General features: G+C 38.3%; 1 protein-coding gene across 1 annotated transcript in view; it reads right to left on the bottom strand.

Moving 5' to 3' along the window:
* The window catches only part of SNCA (synuclein alpha), a 69,430-nt gene that overhangs the window by 35,787 nt on the left and 11,984 nt on the right, over positions 1 to 21,659 (bottom strand). Inside the window, exon 4 of the mRNA XM_035540236.2 lies at positions 19,016 to 19,161. Within this exon, the coding sequence (XP_035396129.1) occupies positions 19,016 to 19,161 (146 nt within the window). The remainder of the gene's footprint in view (positions 1 to 19,015; positions 19,162 to 21,659) is intronic.

Raw genomic sequence — 21,659 nt, 5'->3', positions numbered from 1 at the left:
ATCGAAACTGAGGCAGTGAATCTGCACTTGCATATAGGTCTACATCTGGTAGACAACTGGCCACTTCAGGTTCCCACCTCTGACATCAGCATTACTAATTGGACTAAGTAGTAGAGTACCTTCTTCTGCCTCCCAGACGGTGAGAGGAATCTAAGCTTCCTGACTCAGATTTCCAACAGACTAGAAGCATCTGTTCTAAAGATGAAAAGCAACATTTGGCTCTTAAGATTTTTTTTTTTTTTGAAATAATCTGCATGCTCTTTGGAGTGTAAGAACAAATGATTTTTGTCAGTTTGAATGTTTGTGTCTCTTGTTCTAGTGGACTACACTTCTGCATTTTTCTGTATAAAACGTAAAAAAAAATAAAATCCTAAAGCAAAAAAAGCAGTACACCTACAAAGTCTGGAGCACTGTATTACTCCATCCATCCAAATTATACACTCCTCAGGATACAGTTCAACTTCAGGCAACAGCATAGGACTCTTCACCCAAAGACTACTATAAAAGAAAACATGAAATGTTCTACTCACAAGCTTTTATTTCAATTCGTAATGGATTTGAGGGAGGCACTTAGCAGTCAATCCCTTGTGACTGGGGAGGTGTTTCTGGTGAGTCTGGTCCAGTATTAGAAGTACAGAAAGACAAGTATCAACATGATTAGCTTCGGGACAACACTGCCCTGTGCACAGGTTCCTCTCAATGACACCCACTAAGGCATAAGGAATCCTCTGCCCCAGCCACAGAAGAGGTAAACTAATTCATTTTCCACAAGGACCTGTCTCAAAGCTACTGCAGTCAATGTGGAGAGACTGACCAGGACCTCATGTTGCTTGCTGTCTTCTAGAATGGAGCTGGACCATGCAAATCCAGTTGTTTTTGCAACATCTATATCTATCATATCTGGACTGACCATAAGAAGTCACATATGAGCCCACTGTTTTCAATTCAGGATGTCTGAATATATACATTTTAACTGCATCTTTAAATATTAACCAGCACTGAACACTTGATTCAGTTTCTCAGCTCTTACCTCAAACAGAACTAGACATTTATATGCAAGATTTGAGACAGTCCTGTCTAAACAATGTGACACAGAAGAAGAAAGTCAAGAAAAACACACATAGAACAATGCTGCTATCATAGTTCATCCTACTGGATATGAGTTTGTGTAGGGAACATTTCAAATACAGTCCAAGTACTAGGCTAATACTTAAATCACAAGGATGAAAGAATTACTATGCATTGGAAGATATAGCAAAAGTAAGCAAGGCAAAATTCTTTCTCTGAAATTTAAAGTATAATCACTATGGTGCAAAATCTCACATACGTCTCACTGAAATTTTAATAGCTGCAGCTCTGTTCTTCTGAAATGTTTCCCTGGTGTAAACTTGGCTCCATCTGCGATCACTAACAGTAATAAGATTGGATAATTTTCAATGAATCCAAACTACAAAGGAGATATAAGCTCTGCTCCCTTTCTGCCTAAACACTTTTCGTTCCAGTGATGGACATGCAGTGAAGGAAAAAGGCTAGAATATACTGTATTCTACCACCCTGTCCTCACAAAACAACTGTTCAAGAACTGAATTGCATTGCAATTTGACTAGCCTTACAATTGCTCTATCTGGTATACTCAGCAGCTATACAAAGACTTCATCACTGTGCAAAAATTGTCTGCTTCTCCAGCAATTTGAAGAAGGGTCTGATAGCTTATTGTGTTACCAAGAAAATGTTGCTGAAGACACAAACTGCATGAGCTGGGAAGAAAAAAAAAGGAGGAGTGGAAAGTGGAAAAAAAGATAAGATAATTCTAAAATTATTATCACTTACTACAGAATTCAAAATTCTATGTACAGAGGAGTAAATATGCTAGTAGGGGAAAATAAGCTAAAAGGCTATGTATGCTTGTCACTGACCAAAGCAGAAACAATAGACTAACTATAGACTAACTGGATATTGATACAGTTCTACTTCAGGTAAACAAATATATGATAGTCTGGATGTACTGTCTAATAGAACTACTCACATCTGTGTTTATTTATTTTTTATTTATTTTTTAATTGTGAAGCAGTTCTGTGCAGTGCTTCACTGAACATTATTTCATACATTCAATGCTAAAGAACAAAACAGATGACAAGAGCACCCTACTCTTTGGCTTCTGTGCTTCTTCACCTTGTTACTAGTATCCAATTACATCAGTACTGATGATCAAGAAGTGGAATATATATTCAGCTTGAAATTGGCCTTGTACCAAATTATCTCAGATTCTTAGATGTTTAGTCTCTACACAGTCTAGAAGAACAAAACTGTTGATATGGCATATTTAGGGCCAGAGTAATCCTGAATAAAAAGCAAATGCCAAGGGAATGGAACACAAGTGTTTTAGGCTGAAGTAAAAACATCGCTCCTTCCTGTCTTTCCCCATCCTTCCCTTCTGAACTCACCCTCAAGGAGTGTCAGTCCACGCTTGACATGGCTGAGGAAAAAATGAGATAAAGCTTACTGTCAAAGGAAGTGAACAAAACTGAACTGTCACCTTTGTCCAGCTGACACCATACTAGCCTTACCCTCTCATTCCTAGTAAATTGTAGTTTCTTTAAAATCTTACCAATCTTCAAGACATACCAGGGTGATCAATGAAACAATGATACAAACTGAAATAAGTCAACAGGCTTAAAACAATCCTTCTTCATGAGGCAAGGTCTCATATGAAATGGGATCAAGGGATGAATTTACCAGACCCCAATACCACTGTTCCATGGTAAGAATGTTTCTTGCGGCTCTGTGTTATTTGGATGTTATTCACCTATTGCTTGATGTCTCTGGAATACAGCACCTGCCCAGATGAATAATGCTGATTCCCACATTAAAGTAGAGAGGAAGACAAAACATGATGTGGAATACCACTACTAAGAACAAAATATTGTCATGTCACATTTAAATACCAGAAAAAATGTATATCCCAGTAATTTCCAGCTTCTAGAAACTTCTTCCTGATCACTATTCAATAAAGCTTTGTGCCCGAGATTAACAAAAATCTGAATGCCTGTGACCCATGGCATGCATTACTCTGACAGTAAAAGACAAGCAGAAATGTGTCACAACTGTTCTGAGCACAGAGTACAGAAAACCAGAAAAAAAATCTTCATGGAAACATCCCAAGGACATACTTTGATTAATGAAACTATACACTCAGTGTAGTCAATCTACTTAGAGACACAATTGAAAGCATACTATTAAGGAAAAAAAAATATTGCTGTTCCACTTCATCAGTTACTCAAAACATGAGTATGTAGTTCAGATTATTTTATATTATCAGTATGCCCATTCACTTTTGATTGTTTTCCCTGTCAAACGCTGGAACCTCTCCTTACTTCATGGCCAACACCACTGACTACAGTACAGTATGCCTGCTCACCAAAGTACTATTGAATGGCTGAAAAATAGAAGAATTTACTTGGAGTACTGCATCCAGGTCTAGGGTCTCTAGCACACGAAGGATGTTGATCTGTTAGAATGGGTCCAGAGAAGGGCCACAAAGTTAATCAGAGGGTTGGAGCACCTCTCCTATGAAGAAAGGCTGAGAGAGCTGGGGAAATTCAGACTGAAGAAAAGAAGGCTCTGGGGTGACCTCATTGCAGCTTTTCAATTCTTACAGGGGGCTTATAAAAAGGATGGAGAACAACTTTTTGCTCAGGCAGACAATGACAGGACAAGGGGGGAATGGCTTTAAACTAAAAGAAGGGGAGATTTAGACTAGAAGCTAGGAGGAAATTCTTCACTCAGAGGGTTAGTGAGGCACTGGAACAGGTTGCACAGAGAAGCTATGGATGCCCCATCCCTGGAGGTGTTCAAGGCCAGGTTGGATGGGGGCTCGGCCAGCCTGATCTAGTGGGTGGCATCCCTGCCCATCATAGGGGGGTTGGAACTTGATGATCTTTAAGGCCCCTTCCAACCCAAAACATTCTATGATTCTATGATTGAATTTTACCCTTGACGCACTTCCAATTTTAATGTTAACATATTACAGTAATTAACCCCCTCTAGCACACCCGGACATAGCTGATAATGAGTAGCATGCAGTCAAGCACAAGCATATGTTTTCAGTGAATGCTTCTTTCTCACGCATAACTCACTGGCAAGTGTGTGCCGAGTCTCCCCCAGTGCTATTCCACAGAACACGCAATTGCTGAACTATTGTCTAGTCTTTTGAGTTTGGACTTGAAGTTGTGTTTCTTCACATCCATAGTTCAATTCAAACATCAGCCAAAGGCTCCCTCACTCCTAAGATGTACTTGGTTCCTCCTAGTAGACCTTTCAAACTCCTCTTCTGTTAGCTTCTCATCCCAAAACAAGTGAGAAAACTTTGTGCAATGCCTCATTGTGAGGAAGACGGCTCCTCTTAGGCAAAAGGAAACAGGACAGCTGTATTTCTTTGTCCCCACCTCTCTAATCAGTCTCAGACTGTGGCACATGCTGAATGGCATCTTGTCAGATGTTTACGCATTCTGTTAACGAAAAGAGCCATCGATCAACAGATAGATATCCATCTACCCTGTTCCAAAGGACAGGCCACAATGTCTGGTGATGAGCCAGGCAAATTCCTTCTTCCCCCTCAGAAGAAATTTAAACAAACAAAACAATTCAATGTGTCTCAGATGTGAATCTGAAATTACATGACAGTCTTACAAAAAGGGACATAACAGATGAGACACTAACATAGTAGCTCTTCATTAGTATAATACATACTGTAGTTTGAAACTCAGTCATGATTTTAACAGCAATGTTGACATGATTTTTGCAAGCAAGGGACAGTTCATGTCACAACAAAAATTACAAGTTATTTCAAGTTTTCTTCCTTCTAAGGAATCTTTAGTAAATGCTATGACAGGTGTGTTTTTTCTCTGAATACCAGATATGCTCATCTAAATGTAAAGAAAAGCCACAAAGTCAAGATAAGATCTTATTTCCCTTGCATCATCACCATTTATAAAGATGTTTCCAGAAAAACTACATCTTCAGTTCCTCCTGCATAGACCCATAGGATAAAAATCCCGTACCTATTTACATCTGGGCAAGCAAGTTAGTCTTCAGTTTAAATAACTGAAATTGAGCATAAGGGTAATAAAAAAATTGACTTGTAAGGTTATGATTCAGAAGAAAAGCAAGAACGCATCAATCCAGTTTGGATCTATCAGGCTACATGAGAGTTCAGGAGAAGGAAGTGGTTACAGCTGTGGTATATGCCCAACAAACATTTCTAAAACAGTAAATATGAATAAGAGGAGAGACAACACTTGGAAGAAAATTCTTTATGCCTTGTTGAAATTCTCAGCACTTGCTTTGAGTGTCAGTGTCATGCCACGTACAATGGACAATCACTTCCCTTGCCATCCTGGTGAAGGGCAAACCAGTGTCTACCAACACAAGGTGGCTGAAGAAATAAAGGATCTAAGATGCAATCTCTTCTTCCCATAGGATTTATGTTAATGCCCAACACTGAAGAAAAAGGGAAAACATCAAGCTCAAATATTCAAATTCCAGGGCATCTAGACTTCAGAGCCACTATTTGCCAAGCAAAAAATAATGAGCTGGGTGTAAGAGAAAGATAGAAACCATTGCACACACAGTACCATTGGCTGAGCCCTCTTTCTTCCCTGTTCCCAGGACACTGGGAACAGCAGCAGCAGAGATTTAGGTGGAATTTGAAGCCAGCATCCCATATCCCAAAGGAAACGGGAATAAGAGGTTGCCTCACAATGTTTTGAGCATTAAAGAAATAAGAGAGCTACCCTCTCTCATGCATGGTCATCCTCTTTTTCCTCTTACTCCCTGGCCATCAGATCTCCCTTCCCCAGCCTTTTCATATTTCCTGAACCCAACATGCCCCCACTGCAAGCTTTGTCTCTACAGAACAAAACTGACTTTTCCTACCTAGGGGATGCAGAGAAAAAACCTCAGAGCATTTCAGAGGAGATACCAATAACAGGTGAGAAAGAAACCTACAGTTGCATGTCCTAGAACATCAATGAATGCTTCTAGATCTAAGAGCTGCTTGACTTCTGCCCCTTCTTTCCCCAAAGGATATTTTTGTAGTAACTCTCCCCTTCCACCACAGGCTGAAAAGAATAAGGGGTGGCAGAGGTACTAAGACACATATGACTGTGAGTGCCAAACCCTGTGCACAGAGTTACTCTAAGCATTGTTGCACAGACTTGCTTTCATTCACCTAAATGATTTGGGTACTTTCACAACAAAGGAAAAACTCTCTTCCTCTCCAAAATAAATAAATAAATAAATAAATAAATATTAAAAAATGTTTAAAACAAATCGGTGTTTGAAAAGCAGACTTGAAGCATTATCATTCCACAGACAACTGTGACTAGTTCCTTATCCTTCTAACGTCAAAAAAACCTTTGACAGACCATCCACAGCTATGATCAATCTTTAGCTAAATGTGTATATGATTTCTAAAATGGTAGCAAAGTTCTGACATGGGATGCACATTACAGCCTGCAAACTTCACACAATACCTGATGTGTCATTTTCCTTCTGATTTCTCCCTGAAAAGGGTATCAACTAAATGGTTTTAATATACATACTTACAAAGCTTACCAGAGCCCAGAAACTAAGCTGCTGCCATCAGTGCAATCTTAGCTTTAAGCACCCACCTACTGCAGTAATTGTTACATGACCAGGCTTCATGCTGCCTTTGCAAAACTACAGTTGCTCTCACCTCTTCAGAGCTTTCAAAATTAAAGCCCCCTCAGACCTAAAAGCAGGCATGGCTTCAATACCAGAGACCTTAGAGACCTCCAGATCTAAAATCTGCAACTTTTAATGGCCTAGTAGCTGATTTGAGCAATTGCCAAAGACCACAGTGGAGCTGATCATTGTGTTGCATACAGCAGTAGCACACATTTCAGAGCTGCAGGGAGTAGCGGTGGCAGAGTTAAAGGGAAAACTTTACCTGCAAACTAACCTTGTTTTGCTTTCATGGGCACTGTTGTAATCCATCTGCAATAACACAGTTATGTACTTGGCTTTGTAATAATTACTGTAAAGAATACACTGCCAGGTCAACAAGATCTACCAGCACAAAGCGTGACAGAAACTTTCAACAGCATTTCGTCAATGGATGATGCCAGGATGGGTGTAGAGCTGTCTGTCCTGGTTAAAACAGCTACCTTCTTCTCAGGCAAATTATAAATGCAAAGTGCTCCTTAGCACACACAGAACTTCAGGTACCAGAATGCTCTTAACAGCCTGAGCTAGCAGAACAATGTATCTTGGAGGTGATTGTCATCGCTTTAGATATCTTGACCAGTTATATTCATCCACGTTACTTCAAGTATGACCTATAGTCCTCCATGCTCTCTTCTCATGGCCTGCATACTGACATGAACAGTCAAGTTTGATTCCCCTTCAAGAAGCCAGTGAAGGACTCTATACAGTTACTTCACTGCCTGTAATGTACCACACTTGAAATCTAGAGTAAAAAAATTGAGCTAAGGAACAAAGAACCCAGGAACATGATGAACAAACAAATCAACTACCCTCATCTAAGGTTTTTACCACTCCCAAACAGACTCCAGAGGAAGACCTATGTTTTGCTTTTTATAGTGGTTTCATTAATTCTTCCCTTGTTTCCCCAGGTTGGAAAACAGCAGGCATTTACAGAATTCCTACCAGCTGCATTATAAACACACCTCTGAAATGAAGCTTAGGGAAAAATCTGCAAAGAGAACTAAGACTTTAAATCCTTATTTCATAGATGTATAGATAGTGTGTAGGAGGTGGAAAGAAGCATTACTAAATCTGTTACCTTTCCTGTGAATGATGAGCACGCCACCCCTTCCAAAAATAGACTGTGAAGGAAACATTATTCTGATGACCATGAAAAGCAAATTCATTATACTAGTTTAGACTGCCAGTCAGCTGTATTCAAACATATTTCCTCCTTCAAAGCTACTAGTTATTCCTTTTTACTTTATTTTTTTAAAGTAAAGCCATGAAATTTATTTGAAATAATGATATTTGGAAAAAGAACCTCATCCTCGTTTCAAAAATCTGTTTTATAAATTCTAAGCTAACAAGAGGAACCAACAACAGGGCAGCGCATAGGCTGTCTTGATGCTGTGTACAAGGACAAGCATTTAGCTGCTAAATGGCTTGGTCCAGCATGACCAAATACAGAAAATGCACTTCAGATAAATTTCTAAGAACATGGTGGGGATGAGGAGGAAGGGGAAAAATCTTTCTTCAATGTGAGTGCCAGCATGAAACACACTCAAATTGACATCACCTTTCCAGTGACTTTTCTCTTGACCTGTTTGAAGAACTATTTCCACAGAGGGAAATTAATTCAGCCTTCAACTCTGTTCAATCTCTGATCTTTCTCTACAAAATAATTTAAATACAACATGTCTATCTGAACCCTGTAATTTATACCTTGAGGGACTTGTAAGGTAAAATATTGTGAGCACAAAATTAAAAGCAACCCATCCCTTAAACCTGATACAACTAGGAACCTGAAAAGAAGCATTTGTTCAGATCAATGACACAAAGAATTAGCAAAGTCAGATGGGTTAAACAAGCATCTTAGAATGTAATTCTTACACGGGTAAGATATGCCAGGTGTTAAGTATTGAACTGAAATATTTGATAGCTTTTTCAGCTACTGGCACCTTCCCTTCTTCAGCAGGAATGGACCGTCCATGTTACAAAAGCTGTCACTATGGATAAGAACACATTTCTTATGAGTGACACTCATTCTGACACCCTAATTGATTTTTTCCCACCACTCTATGGTGGGAAACATATACCTTTGTTTAGACCAGAGTGCATTCTTTGGACACTTAACCCATCACGGTGAATTGGTAAGAGAAAAATCCCTGTATCTCCTTTACATATAATAGTGCATGAAGAAGGGATTACATTTCACAATGCCAAGTTATAAGAAAAGAAAAAAAAAAAAAAGCCTGGAGCCTTTGCTTCATCCCATAACCCCTGAGAAGAAACAGGCATGGCTGAAATTATACTGGCAGTGTCAGCTGCTCTAGGTGATATCCTTTCTGCACAGGATGGAGTAGGAGGTGGGGAAGAGGGCCTAAGCAGCCTCAAAGGCACAAATCCTATTTTATACATTTGTGAAGGAAGTACGGTTACAGACTGCTCCTCTTTCTGTTTGTGGCTGATCTACTAAGCAGGGCAAAAGAAGTTATTCTTTATTAGCTGGGTACGTTCTGACAAAGCATAAGCAAACAGCTCTGAAAGCAAACACCAAAACCTTAGAAGGCAATTAATATGTCCAGTACATTTCAAAACCCATATCTGGGTTTGCTTCAGTCTTGCAAAAATCAGTTCTTGGAGGACATCTTTAGCAGCTCACACCTCCAGTTTCCTCACAGGAAAAACTTTGCATTAAACAAGCCACTGGAGAAAAAAAAAAAAAAAAATGTATTTCTGAGATATTAAATTTAGCTTTCTCCAGTAAAAAATTCTGATCTCTAGACTAGAAGCTAGAAGCTTTTGAAACAAGTACTTAGAGACAAGTAATTTGCAACTAAAATGGTTATCAATAATCCTTATACAGGCCTCTTAAATTCCTCTAAGGGGCAGATTTAACACAGCTGAAAGCAGGTGAAAGTTAGATGTTAGTTTAGTGTAGAAAAGATGGGTCATCATGGCTTCCTTTCTCTTTAGTAATAATCTAGCAGCTTTTGAGATGTTGCAGACACATGTTGACTCTTTAGGAAGTTCCATCGGTGATCAAAATAGCCATCAAAATGAGGTATATCATATGCCACTGATACTTGCTGATTATCACTACTCCTTATATAAACTCCCCTTCTACTAATAGTAATAACTACAGCATTGCCAGTAAGTAGGCGATCCTAACCAAAGCATTCTGCCTTCTTTCTTCCTCCCTCCTCTCTTTTACAGGTGTTTTTTGTTTGTTTGGCTTTTTAGATGATATTTTGAAAATACAGATCACCTTATTTCTCCACAGAGAGAAACTTCCTCTATACTTCAGTCCCGAGTCATTTTCAAGTTTCTATTACTCTCATCAGCACAGCAATCCAGGACCTCAATTTGCCACTCATACCTATCAAGCACCTCACTGCAGTGCTCTGCTGAACAGAGACTGGCAGACATAAAAAAATGTAGCAGTGCTTTGCCAAAAATGTCACTTCAGCACCTGTCACAAACTTTTTGCTAGCTAAAACCTGTCAACTGCAATGTTTGGCTTGTACTATATCAGCAAATGGCACCAGCTATCTTCACAAACCCTCTGAAGATGACTTCCAGATAGGCACCAAATGAATCACATTTAAACTCCATGCCTTTCCAGGGTAACTGAATTATGCTTAAACAGATGATATTGGCCAGCAGAGAAAAGAAAGACCAAAACACAGCAGAAGGAGACTTACAGGTTATCAAACCTGTACCTTAAGCTTTACAAAAATACCACTATTAGGTCTGCACAGCTATCATGGTTTACATAAAACTGTTTCCTATCTGAAACAGCAAAATCTTTTGTGCAACAGTGGGCACGAACAGGAATAGTTGGCATGAATATGAATCATCCCCAAACGAACTTAAACATATTGCTCTAAGTAAGCAGCACTTTCCTGAATATTTAACATGGGTTTGGCAACTATTTAGAACAGGGTAAAATATATGACTGTGAACACTGCATGAAATCCCACAGATGGATACATAGGAAAGACTGGAACACTGTGAAACAGAACTAGTGCCACATGAGCCTGGGGGACTTGCACAGCTAAGTCTCTGTGCACACAACCAACCAGGATCAGGAGAGAGGAACACAGCAGCCTGGAACATGCTATGAGGGCATATATTAGGTTAGAAAGAAAATTGGAAATGAAGGAGTTGGAATGGAGACGAGAGTAAAGAACGCAACAGAGAAGAAAAAAAAGCATAGACTTCAAACAAGCAAACCCTTACAATAAATGCAGACGTCACTCACCTGATGAAAACATGGGAAAGGCCTTTTGTTTCTCCTTCACAAATTAAAGATGTATTTTGCTACTGTAGATAGATTTAGAAATGTTCATTACATATGAAAAATTCATATTGCAGAATGCATTCATCCTTCTATTAGCTAGCAAAGAGTTTTTAGGATCGGGGTGAGGAGGGTAGTTTTTTTCTCTAGGGTCAAAGGTAAATCTGCAGTTGAGCAATTGCTAGAAAAGAAAGATCAGTATGAAGCCACCCAAAAGCTACACAATCTAAATTCCTCTGCAGATAATTAGGAATACTTTATAGCCAGAAGGCAGCAGGTAGACTGGGAACATCAGTCTGCACTAAAATGTTATCCCACAGCAGGAAGCCAGGAAAACCCATGAGACCTTTACATTAAACTGATAGTTGTTTCTGAATTAATGAAGAGCAATAAACTCCAGGACATCTAGCTAATACCACACAAGTTATCCTGCTCTGCGACTCAAACAACTCCTGTTCTATTTGAGTCAGATATGTCAATACATGAAAATGATGGAAATGCTTTAACACGGAGAACAGTCTGCCTTTAAACGCTGCTCTTTTGCCCTCTGAGGAAAAATACTGACGATGAGCCCCACAACAGGAAAGGCATTTTCTCAGCTAACCAGGGAGGCTAGGAACAGGTCACAATTCAAAATCCTCCTAGCACTTCACGACTCTGGTCAACACACACAAATCTCTAGCACTCCTAACTGGAGTCAGGCATCATCCGTTTTTCCAAAGTTTTTGTTATTTTCCTGTGCATATTCATCTCTATATTCCCCAGCCTCATAAATATTTCAAATAGTGTTTCAATGTCTCAATGTTCAAATAGAGATTTGACTGTGTTCATAAAGCAGATTCAAAATCTTAATATTGTCTACCTGGAAGTGCCTTATAGTTTAGAATAAATTAAAGTTTCCTGTGTTACTTGTTTCAGAAATATGGATTAGATTTTCAGAAGTGTTTTGTTATACAATATACTGCTGGTAACTCTGAGACTTGAAGAGTTCAATCCCCTGTACAAAAGGCCCAGCCAGAATCAGTCCGGCTCTACTGTAATCAAAGACAGATCTCAGTTCACTTGGCAATCCCATTTACTTCATGAATTTGAAGAAAAAACTAGCAAATGGTTTCTCTTAAGAGGTGCTTTCAGTGATTCAGCTTATGAATAATGTGGATCCCCTAATGGGGATTAATCTCTTCCCTTGTTCTTCCACTCTCAGTCCATCTACATACATTAAAAAAGGAAACAACACTAATTCCTGATAAATACCCTCTCAGTTTTGCAGCATTTGTTCATAGATTATGCACAGATAAAGAAATAAAATGGTAAGGGAAGAAGCAACCCTATCTCAAACTACATGCTCTTTGTTATAATTTAAATAGAAATTTGAGAGCAAGTATTGTCTGATGGATGCTCAGTTGTGACTGCATAAGCAGGCCTGCTTCTATATGTCATCTATCACATTTTGGTTTCCCCAAAGACAACACTGTCTGGTAGTTTTTCTACTGCAAATCACCGATGAAAGCTTTCCAAAAGCACAGTCTACTGCTACAATTGCTTCCACAGACAAAGCATGAGTGTCACCATCAGAACCACAGCTGGGCCAATTCTGAACAACCAAAAATTTCACCCTGTACATTGCACCACAGGGCAGAACTGGCATTGCTTGGTTCAAGTTTAGAGGGTGTCCTGATTTCAGCTGGGATAAAGTTCTTCCTAGCAGCTGGTATGGTGCTGTGTTTTGGATTTAGGATGAGAATAATGCTGATAACACACTGATGTTTTAGTTGTTGCAGAGCAGTGCTTACACTAAGCCAAGGACTTTTCAGCTTCTCACACTGTTCTGACAGTGAGGAGGCTGGGGGTGTAACAGGAGCTGGGAGGGGACAGAACCAGGACAGATGACCCCAGCTGGCCAAAGGGATATTCCATACCATATGGAATCACGATGAATGATAAAATGTGGGGGGGAGTTGGTTGGAGGGAAAGGGAGCGGAGGGGAGGACAGGGAAGTTGCTTCTGCTCAGGGACAGGCAGGGCATTGTTCAGCGGGTGATAAGCAACTGCATTATTCATCACTTATTTTGTATACTTTTATCATTATTGCTATTATTATTTCCCTTTCTTTTTTTTTTGTCCTATTAAGCTGTCTTTATCTCAACCCATAAGTTTTACCTTTTTCCTCCAATTCTCTGCCCCATCCCATGGCAGGGCAGGGAGAAGAGTGAGCAAATGGCTGTGTGGTACTTAGCTGCATGCCAGCTTAAACCACAGCAGAGGGTTAGACTTCTGGCTGCTTGTCAGGCTCAACAGGGATCTAGATTATCACAAACGCATCCATTTTCTGATGTGGCCTTATATTAGAGCCAGAAATGGCAAGAAGTAATGGAGTGAAGTAGTTAAAGAAGGCAATTAGATGATACTGCATTCTCTTAGACTTCTTGCTCTACGGTGTCTGTAGAAAAGCACCAGGTCTGGAAGTTAATAGGATATAAGTTATTTCTGCATTTGCCAATCTGAAATTTCACTACAGTTTCTTTCCTTAATTTATGACTTTATGTTTTAGCCATAATAAGCTCCAGGGGAAAGGAATAAACCTGCTCATTACAACAAGAGGACAGCAGCTTAAGTCTCGTGTATCTCACGCTTACTGTCCTGCTGTTTGTTGGGGTCTAATAGCGTTTAGGGACATCAGCTGTTAAAAGCATGAAATGTAATGGAAAGGTGGTAAAAACAAACAAACAAACAAAAACCCTCCATAATTCCATTTCTGAATGAGGGAATTCTATATCTATGCTCAGTAGCTCTTCCTTTGTGTTTCCGAGCTAAACTTTTTAAGACTAATTGACTCATGTACAGACTGGTGAGAAGATATGGAACAGTGATCTTTCAATAAGACAAGCATTCTGCAGTGTACACTGCATGTAAAGGTGGTCAGAACCCTAGGAGATACTTATATTCTATTAAAATGCAGATTTTAAAACCAAATTTTACAGTGATTAGACTTATTTCTGGAATGTCACTCACAAAAAAAAAAGTACATTAAAAATCAATTTTAACAGTTCCAAGCTTTTTACAAGTGTCATGTCAGTATTAACTCACAGAAGGAATTATGCACATTATATTTCAAAAGTTATAGACAAAATGAGAAAATATCTGTTTGAACTTCCCAAGATAACTACTAAAATGCTTTCGGATATTTCAGTATAAGATAATGTATAAAAGGACTTCTCCCCAGTTTGATACCAGTGCCAGTGATAGATGCCCAGAGCCTGGACATGGTCATGGGTCAGCAGGAGAGCACCTGAAGAGCAGCACACAGGAATTCCAGCCACTCCAACCAGCAAGTGAACTTCAGCAGGGGCCCAACTTAAATGTCTCTATGTTTATTCACCATGCTAGGTGCATTAGCAAGAGGAGGTAGAGATGTGTGCATGTCTGCAAGGCTACAAACTCATTGGCATGACGTGGTGGAATGACTCTCACGACCGGAGTGTTGGAATGGAAGGATACAGGCTCGTTAGGAAGGACAAGCAGGGGAGATGAAGAAGGGGCATTGCTCTATGTCAATGATCAGCTGGAGCAATCTTCTCACTCTTCCCTGCAAGCCTGGTAAATAAACTAATGAGCTATATTACCTGCTCTCTAACCATACTTCGTTTATATGATAACTATTATATTATCTGCTACTGTAATTTTGTTTTCACAAATATAATTCAGAATGTAATATGTTAAATTAAGAGACACTTTATAAAAAAAAAAAGGATTTAGGGCATACAGATACCAAGCAAGATCTTTAGGATGAGGCCTGTTACTGTTTGCCTTAAATTTTCTGTGTTGCACGTCTTACCATTTAAATCTTTGCATTGTTCTCCAAGCAACTTGAGGTTTGAGCTTGACTGTTTTTTGTTGGTGGTGGTTGTTTTTTGTTTGTTTGTATGTTTGTTTTGGTGCTAGAGTAGTATAAATAAAATTATTTGTCATAGAAATCAGTGAACTTACAAACAGATTTATTTCCAAAATGTTAGAGAACCAAAACATGGAGTGACATGAATTTTGTGAGGTTAAGAACTTCCATTATTTAATTACCCCTTTTAAAGTAAAAAACTTTGTAATCCATATTTTGTTTTCTATATTATAGCTAATCACTAGCTAGTACCCCTTCACATTAACTGGATCTATACATCCATGTTGAGCTGAAAATAGAGCACTCAAAGGATTTTACAGTTTTCTTGACTTAGGAAAAAGCATGTTCATTTCTACAGCAAACATAATCATTATTAATCTTCCATTTTTCTTTGATTTTTACATGATTAATTTAGAAGTATACTCACACTACACAGAAATAAATGATGCACAGGCACAGAATAAATGTAAAAATGTAAAACACATCTTGTATCTGTATACTGCAGTATTTCTTTTTATTGTCTTCTCTTAACAGAAAGGAGGAAGCATGAAAAGGAGAAGTTCATTTCTGATTCCAGGAGGAGTTAAAATGATTACAAATAAAAGTATTATTGCTGGTAGACTTTAAAATTAGGCTTGAATTCATAACTACTTTATAAAGAGTTAATATGGTTTTAATAGGTTCTGTGCTAAAAGCTAGTGCAAGCTAGAAATAAAATCTGAGTCGATGCAGGCTGGCAAAGCATGAAAAAGTTTAGAATTCTAAATAATCTTAAGAATTGTTTTGCCATTTATTAAAACACTACTTGTAGTGCATTAGCCCTTTTAATGCTAATGCAAGCCTACTAACTGCAATCATCCTCACTGTGTTAAGTAGTGAGTTTCTGCCAACGTGTAAACCCCCTGGAGCAGTTCTCTGAATGGCACTATCAAGTCATCCCTGTCACTCACTAGTCTCAGCTGTCATGATGGCTGACAGCATGGTGTGACAGCAGCCCTCCAGGCTGGCCTCGGCTGGATGGCTATGCCTGCTCGTCATGGTCCACGTGCTGTGCAAAATGCCACACAGCCAGTATTAAAAGCTATAGGAGCCAACCTCATACAAATGTCTCTAGAAAGCATTTTACCAAGAATTTGCTCAGTATTTCCTTTGCACAAATACCATTTTATCCACAGGTATACACTGTGACTGTTTTCAATGAGTTCAAAGTCAAAACCAGAGTTCCATCATGGCACAAGAAAAATGCCAGTCACAATGCAAGATTACGGGCTTTCACACTCGCACACAAATCTCTAGTGGAAAATCCCAGTGACGACTGTTAGTTTATATGGGCTTCCAGACACGTTGGGAAACAGCTGATCATATTTAATTCACAGTCCCTGACCCTGTAATTGAAGGCCTCCAGTTGCACGGAGGCTGAGTTTATCAGCCTTCTGAGTTCACAGTATAATTCAGGTTGGAAGAGGCCTCAGGAAATCGTTGTTTCTCCAACTTAACGTTAGAATTTGGACCTGATTTTGCAGGTCCACATGAACTGGAAGAAATAATTCATCATAAATTTAGAATCCAGCTAAAACAGATTACTAGCTAATGCCTTTTAGTCGTCTGTGGAGAAAAATAAAAAGAAGATCAGCCTGTAATGACGTTTCTATCCACTTTTGACGGATAATTTGCATTTTCCGCTCAAATCTCGTGACTTGCACTGTGTGAGCAAATGTTCTTCTTGCACGTGGGATACACAGTCATTTGCTTTAGGACAAACTCAAATAGATGTCCATAGGAAGAACAATCTGTAAAAGGCACTGGCTAACCACACTCAAGCTCAAGGAATGAATTTGCAAGTCATAGTTGCATATTCCCAGTTCAGAGTAGACTAGGGATAACACAGCCTTAAGAGACATTATGTTATAGAGATATATAAACAAAGTTACATTAAGATTCACATTGTATGCTTCTTTTGTACCTTCCCTTATTTCAAGAAACCCCATCCTCTTTCCTCAAAGGGACCCACTTCCAGTGTGGATATAATCACTGAAACCAAGCCGTCCCATATGCATGGCTGGTATTCTGAATGCCTACAACTGGTCCCCACCCAAACATCACTATACTTGAAAAACCAAATCAAAATGAATCTTATGTATCTCTGAACTGCACATGAATGCAAAAAATACTAGGTTTTATAATATCTTTACATGATTGAATTTAGATGTCAATGTTTTTGAAATGGCTGTTCATCCCTTGCAAAAACAGTAAGACACAGAAATGCAGAGTAGTCTTTTTAGAGCCATAGGTACTAATCAGCTAGGTGGCCATACTGCATACATGATTGAGAATCTCAGTCTAAAAATACCAGCATCAAAAATCAAATGTATGGTTTAGCGTATCTAAAGAACAAAGCATGGGCTGAAAATAATGATGCTGTTTATAGGACTATAAAATAATATGTATGCACATTATAGATGTTCTTTAATTTCACAGATGTGATTTTATTCTGTTATAACCATCACGACTCATATTTAAGCATTACTATATACAGAAGAGAACTAAATGAAAGTCTGTCAAGGTTTGTATCACGTTTTATAAGGCACTATAAGTATATATTAATATTAACATGAAAAAATCTTAGTTATGGTCAATACTAAAGTAGACAATCGCATATTAAAACAATGATGATTCTTATGACACCCCACTAAAGGATTCAAAGAGCTACCAACAGAAAAGAATATTCTTGACATAAAACTACCAAAGGGCTATTGGTGAACATTAGATTACACTACTCTGGTCATTCCATACTCATGTGTCCCCTGGCATGTTCATTAGATACTCAAATCTATAAATCTTCAAAATAGCTTTTACAAAGGACCGTGAGCACATCAAAAGCAAGATTTTCTTTATATCTGAACAAAAAGAGACTAAAAGCACACCCCTCCCCCAAAAACTCCTTTGAAAAAGAACAAAACCATCATATTTTCAAGACCAATCTACTGCAGCAGAGTGAATGCCTACCACAGTGTAATACCACTTTCTTCATCTGACTTAAGCACCAATAGATTTGTAAGATTGACAGAAATACAACAGATAAGGATAAAGAAGAGCATTTAAGGATTCAATTCTAACAGCACTTCTGGACTCTAAGTGGAAAAAAGATATGCCATAGAACTTCTTCATTCTAAATCAATATGACACCCATATTTCTGTGCAAATACTAGTATTCTTCATAACCCCAGTTTGCTATTATGAACACACAAATGTTCATACATAAAACAGTATGAAAGGAGATGTTTGTCTCTTCTGGGTTATTTTTGTCTCCAAACACAAATATACATGTTTTGGGAAGTATAATTCCCACCAGCTATAAGGGGCCACTTTTCATCTAGTGTAAGTGGAAGAATATGACTGCAGTAGATCAAAAATAAAATGTGAATCTTGGTATTGAGCAAATATATAATGTTCACCTCTGTGCTGAAATAATACCTACAGTTTTTTTTTTTTTTAATATGATAAGCTAGAGCAAATTTAATCTGATGAGTTCAGGATGGTTTGGAGGCATTCTTGAGTTCATGTCATTATAATCGTGGAAAATAGGGACTCTCCAGCTACATCTTGACCTAAGATGCAATGTATCAGTGAACTGGTACATGACCCCTTCTGCTTTTCATCTGCAAAGGATACAAATTGTGCTGTTAAACTTGAGATTCAGCTGTTTGACCTCTCAGCTCTAGCAGGTTCCTTTTCAGTCCTGAGTTATTTGGAAAAACAGTTATCTTCCCATTCAACTGAACAGCAGCAGCACAACTGCTGGGCCCTACTAGAAGCTACTGAGTTCAGAATCATCATTAGATCACACTTCAAATATATGAAGGCTTTAAAGTTAGATGCCCAATCCTCCTCAAGTTCCCAAATCCTGTAGGTCATTCAAAATACAAGCTACAAAATGCAGATATTTTCTTTGCTGTTTGTTTGTTTAGCCTAACACAAACCATCCTCTATTCATAGTATCTACATATGCAAAAGGAATCACTCCATCTGCCCCTTGGTTCAGAAGCCACCCATCATTTACTTCATCATTTGGAATAAAGTGTAAACAAACCAACCTGTTTAGCCAACTGATCCTTCTTCACCAAGCCAGTGGCTGCAGCAATGTTCCCTGCGCCTTCCACTGTCTTCTGTGCCACTGCCGTCACTCCTGTCACCACAGCTCCCCCAACATTAGATACTTGCTCTTTGGTCTTCTCAGCCACTGAGGAGAAGCAGAAGATGGAAAAACACATTACAGCTCTGGGAATTTTAAGTTACTGACGTTTTCAGAGAGTCATATTTATGACTGACAGCTCATTGTCATGAAAAACCATTGGGCCATTACACTTTGTGTACCCCAAGTGGATCTTCAGAAATGAGACTCAATCTGATCATACTGGAGCAGCACAGGTAAAAATAAGCTTCATCTGTGGCTCAATTTCTTTCATGTGAAAGACATTCAACATATGCATTCATGTCTAGCCGTACTTTAGGGAAGAAAAGTCATTACTTAAGGGCCCTGATTATGCCCAGCTCACTGTGCAATGGATAGTAATCACATTCAATACAGTACAGTTTGGAAATGCATTCCAATTAGTCCATCAAACACACTTGCTGCATGTTACAGGGCATGGAAGACAATGTTTTTTACTTTGGACACAAAAGCTATTGATTATTCTTTTTACTTTTTTTTTTTTTTTAAGTATTTTTTATATATATATAAATATTAATATACTTTTTAAATATTTTTTTTTAATAAGCAGAGCTACTATTACTTGACCAGAGAATTTCTAATACAACATCTTATCTGATTTTCTGAGATTTCTGCCCAACAGCTGATGTTTCCATCCATAACATACTAATCTACAAAAAGATTGAATGCCAAAAATGCCAAAGCAAACCGAATTAATAACTTACTTCAAAGCCCCAGGGAAACAACAACTCATTTAGCCTACATATACATCAGTGGTTGCCTTTCTACCTTTCAGAGTATTACTGAATTCTTTCTGCTCATTCATTCCCAAGCATTCTTCCCTGACAGAAGCTTGTGCTATAGTGAAACCACTCTAAGAATAAAGAGAACAGATGACTTCATGCCTTCAAGTTACAGGGCCAGATTTTCAGGGAAAAAGGAAAAAACAAAAACAAAAAACCCACAAACAAACAAACAAAAAAACCCTCATTTACTTATCTAAACAAGGGATTGTTGTTAAAAAACATCCAGAACATAGCTTTGTAATTCCAACTAATCTTGTATTTTCCTCCAGACAAAATTCCATCTGAGCCATAAATTGTATTCATAGTCCTGAAACGTGGCAGTGAGAAGAAGGGACCTAATGCAAAATCCAGAGAGCATAATTTCTAAAATGAAACAGTATGGCTTGATAGTAAAAGAATAGAGGAATTGCTTGGACATATTTAAAAAAATATATAAATAAAGCAAATCTATGAGGAGTTGTTCTGGAAAGCAGAGAAGGTAAGTGAAAAGAGATTTGGGTTCACTGTAGTGATGCTCTGAGATATAATGTAAAGACACTCTGAGAAATGCTAGTGAAGTTGCCCTAGAAATCTAATCCATTTAAATAAATGCTGTTAAAGTTGCTGTGTTAACTGTCTTTTAGGATACTTATAAAGACCTACTTGTCTTTTTTTCATAGGACTAAGAGTTTGCCAGTTCTGGTGATCTTATGATGCTCTAGGGTGTTGATATCATGTGAAACCTAAGGTGCAATAACACATTTTGTTACATGAAGAAAAATGATTCAAGAGGCTAGACACAGTCAAATGCGAACTAGAACCACAGATCCAAATAAATGTGTGTTCACAGTTGTTCAATTAATCCTTTCTTACTGTTTGAGCTCTAAGGTCCTGCTAGTTTTGCTATTTTTGAATAGTTTCTGGTGTAAAACCCTTGGCTGGTAAGGGGACTGACACACCTCAAAGTGCTGAACAGCTAAATATGCTTTTCAGTTAGTGACTTTCCAAACCCAGGAATACTAGACTGAGGATTTCCTTGTTTTAAGGTATGACCCGATTGCACCAGGTTTAGTTGCATCAAGACACTAAAATGAGGACTCCTGACTGTGATTCACAGGAATACACAAAGCATGCTATTTGTCAGGTTGCCCTTTCTCAGAACTTCTGTAGAGGAAGAAGTGTTGCTTTTTGGTCTTACGGGGTGTTAGCTTGTGTATCTGACTTGCCTATCTAATTAACATGTCTACTGGCCTTTGACTGTAATAATTCATCCATTTTCTTTGGCTGTGCATAATCCATCCATCTTGCTCATCTCCCAAGGATAAACAGCTAAAAATGTACAGTTTCAAAGATGGAATATTTACAGGGCATGTCCTGATAGTCAAAGAAAAGCACTGGTTTGTGGAAAGCTCAAGGTGAAAAAGCCATCTAACTCAGTACTTCAAGCAGATGTCAGTTTCCTGAAGTGAAATGAAGACATGGTCTCAACAGTTAAGAACCGTAGTCAATCTTTTTCTTAATTCTTTTATATGATCATTCTTGTGTTTTTTTTTTTGTTTGTTTGTTTGCTTGTTTTCCTTAATATTCTTAGTCATTGGTATTCCATTGCTTTTGTTTTAACTTTACCAGGTGTCTTATAGTGAATGTATAAATTAAAGAACCCACTTATGGCTTCTTTGTAAATGAATTCTTCAAGTACCTAAGGCAATCTGATCATCCAAAATAAATATTCAAAAGTGTATT

The sequence above is a fragment of the Cygnus atratus genome, chromosome 4 (genome assembly GCF_013377495.2).
Source record: "Cygnus atratus isolate AKBS03 ecotype Queensland, Australia chromosome 4, CAtr_DNAZoo_HiC_assembly, whole genome shotgun sequence".
NCBI lineage: Eukaryota > Metazoa > Chordata > Aves > Anseriformes > Anatidae > Cygnus > Cygnus atratus.
This window is presented reverse-complemented; position numbering and strand designations above follow the sequence as displayed.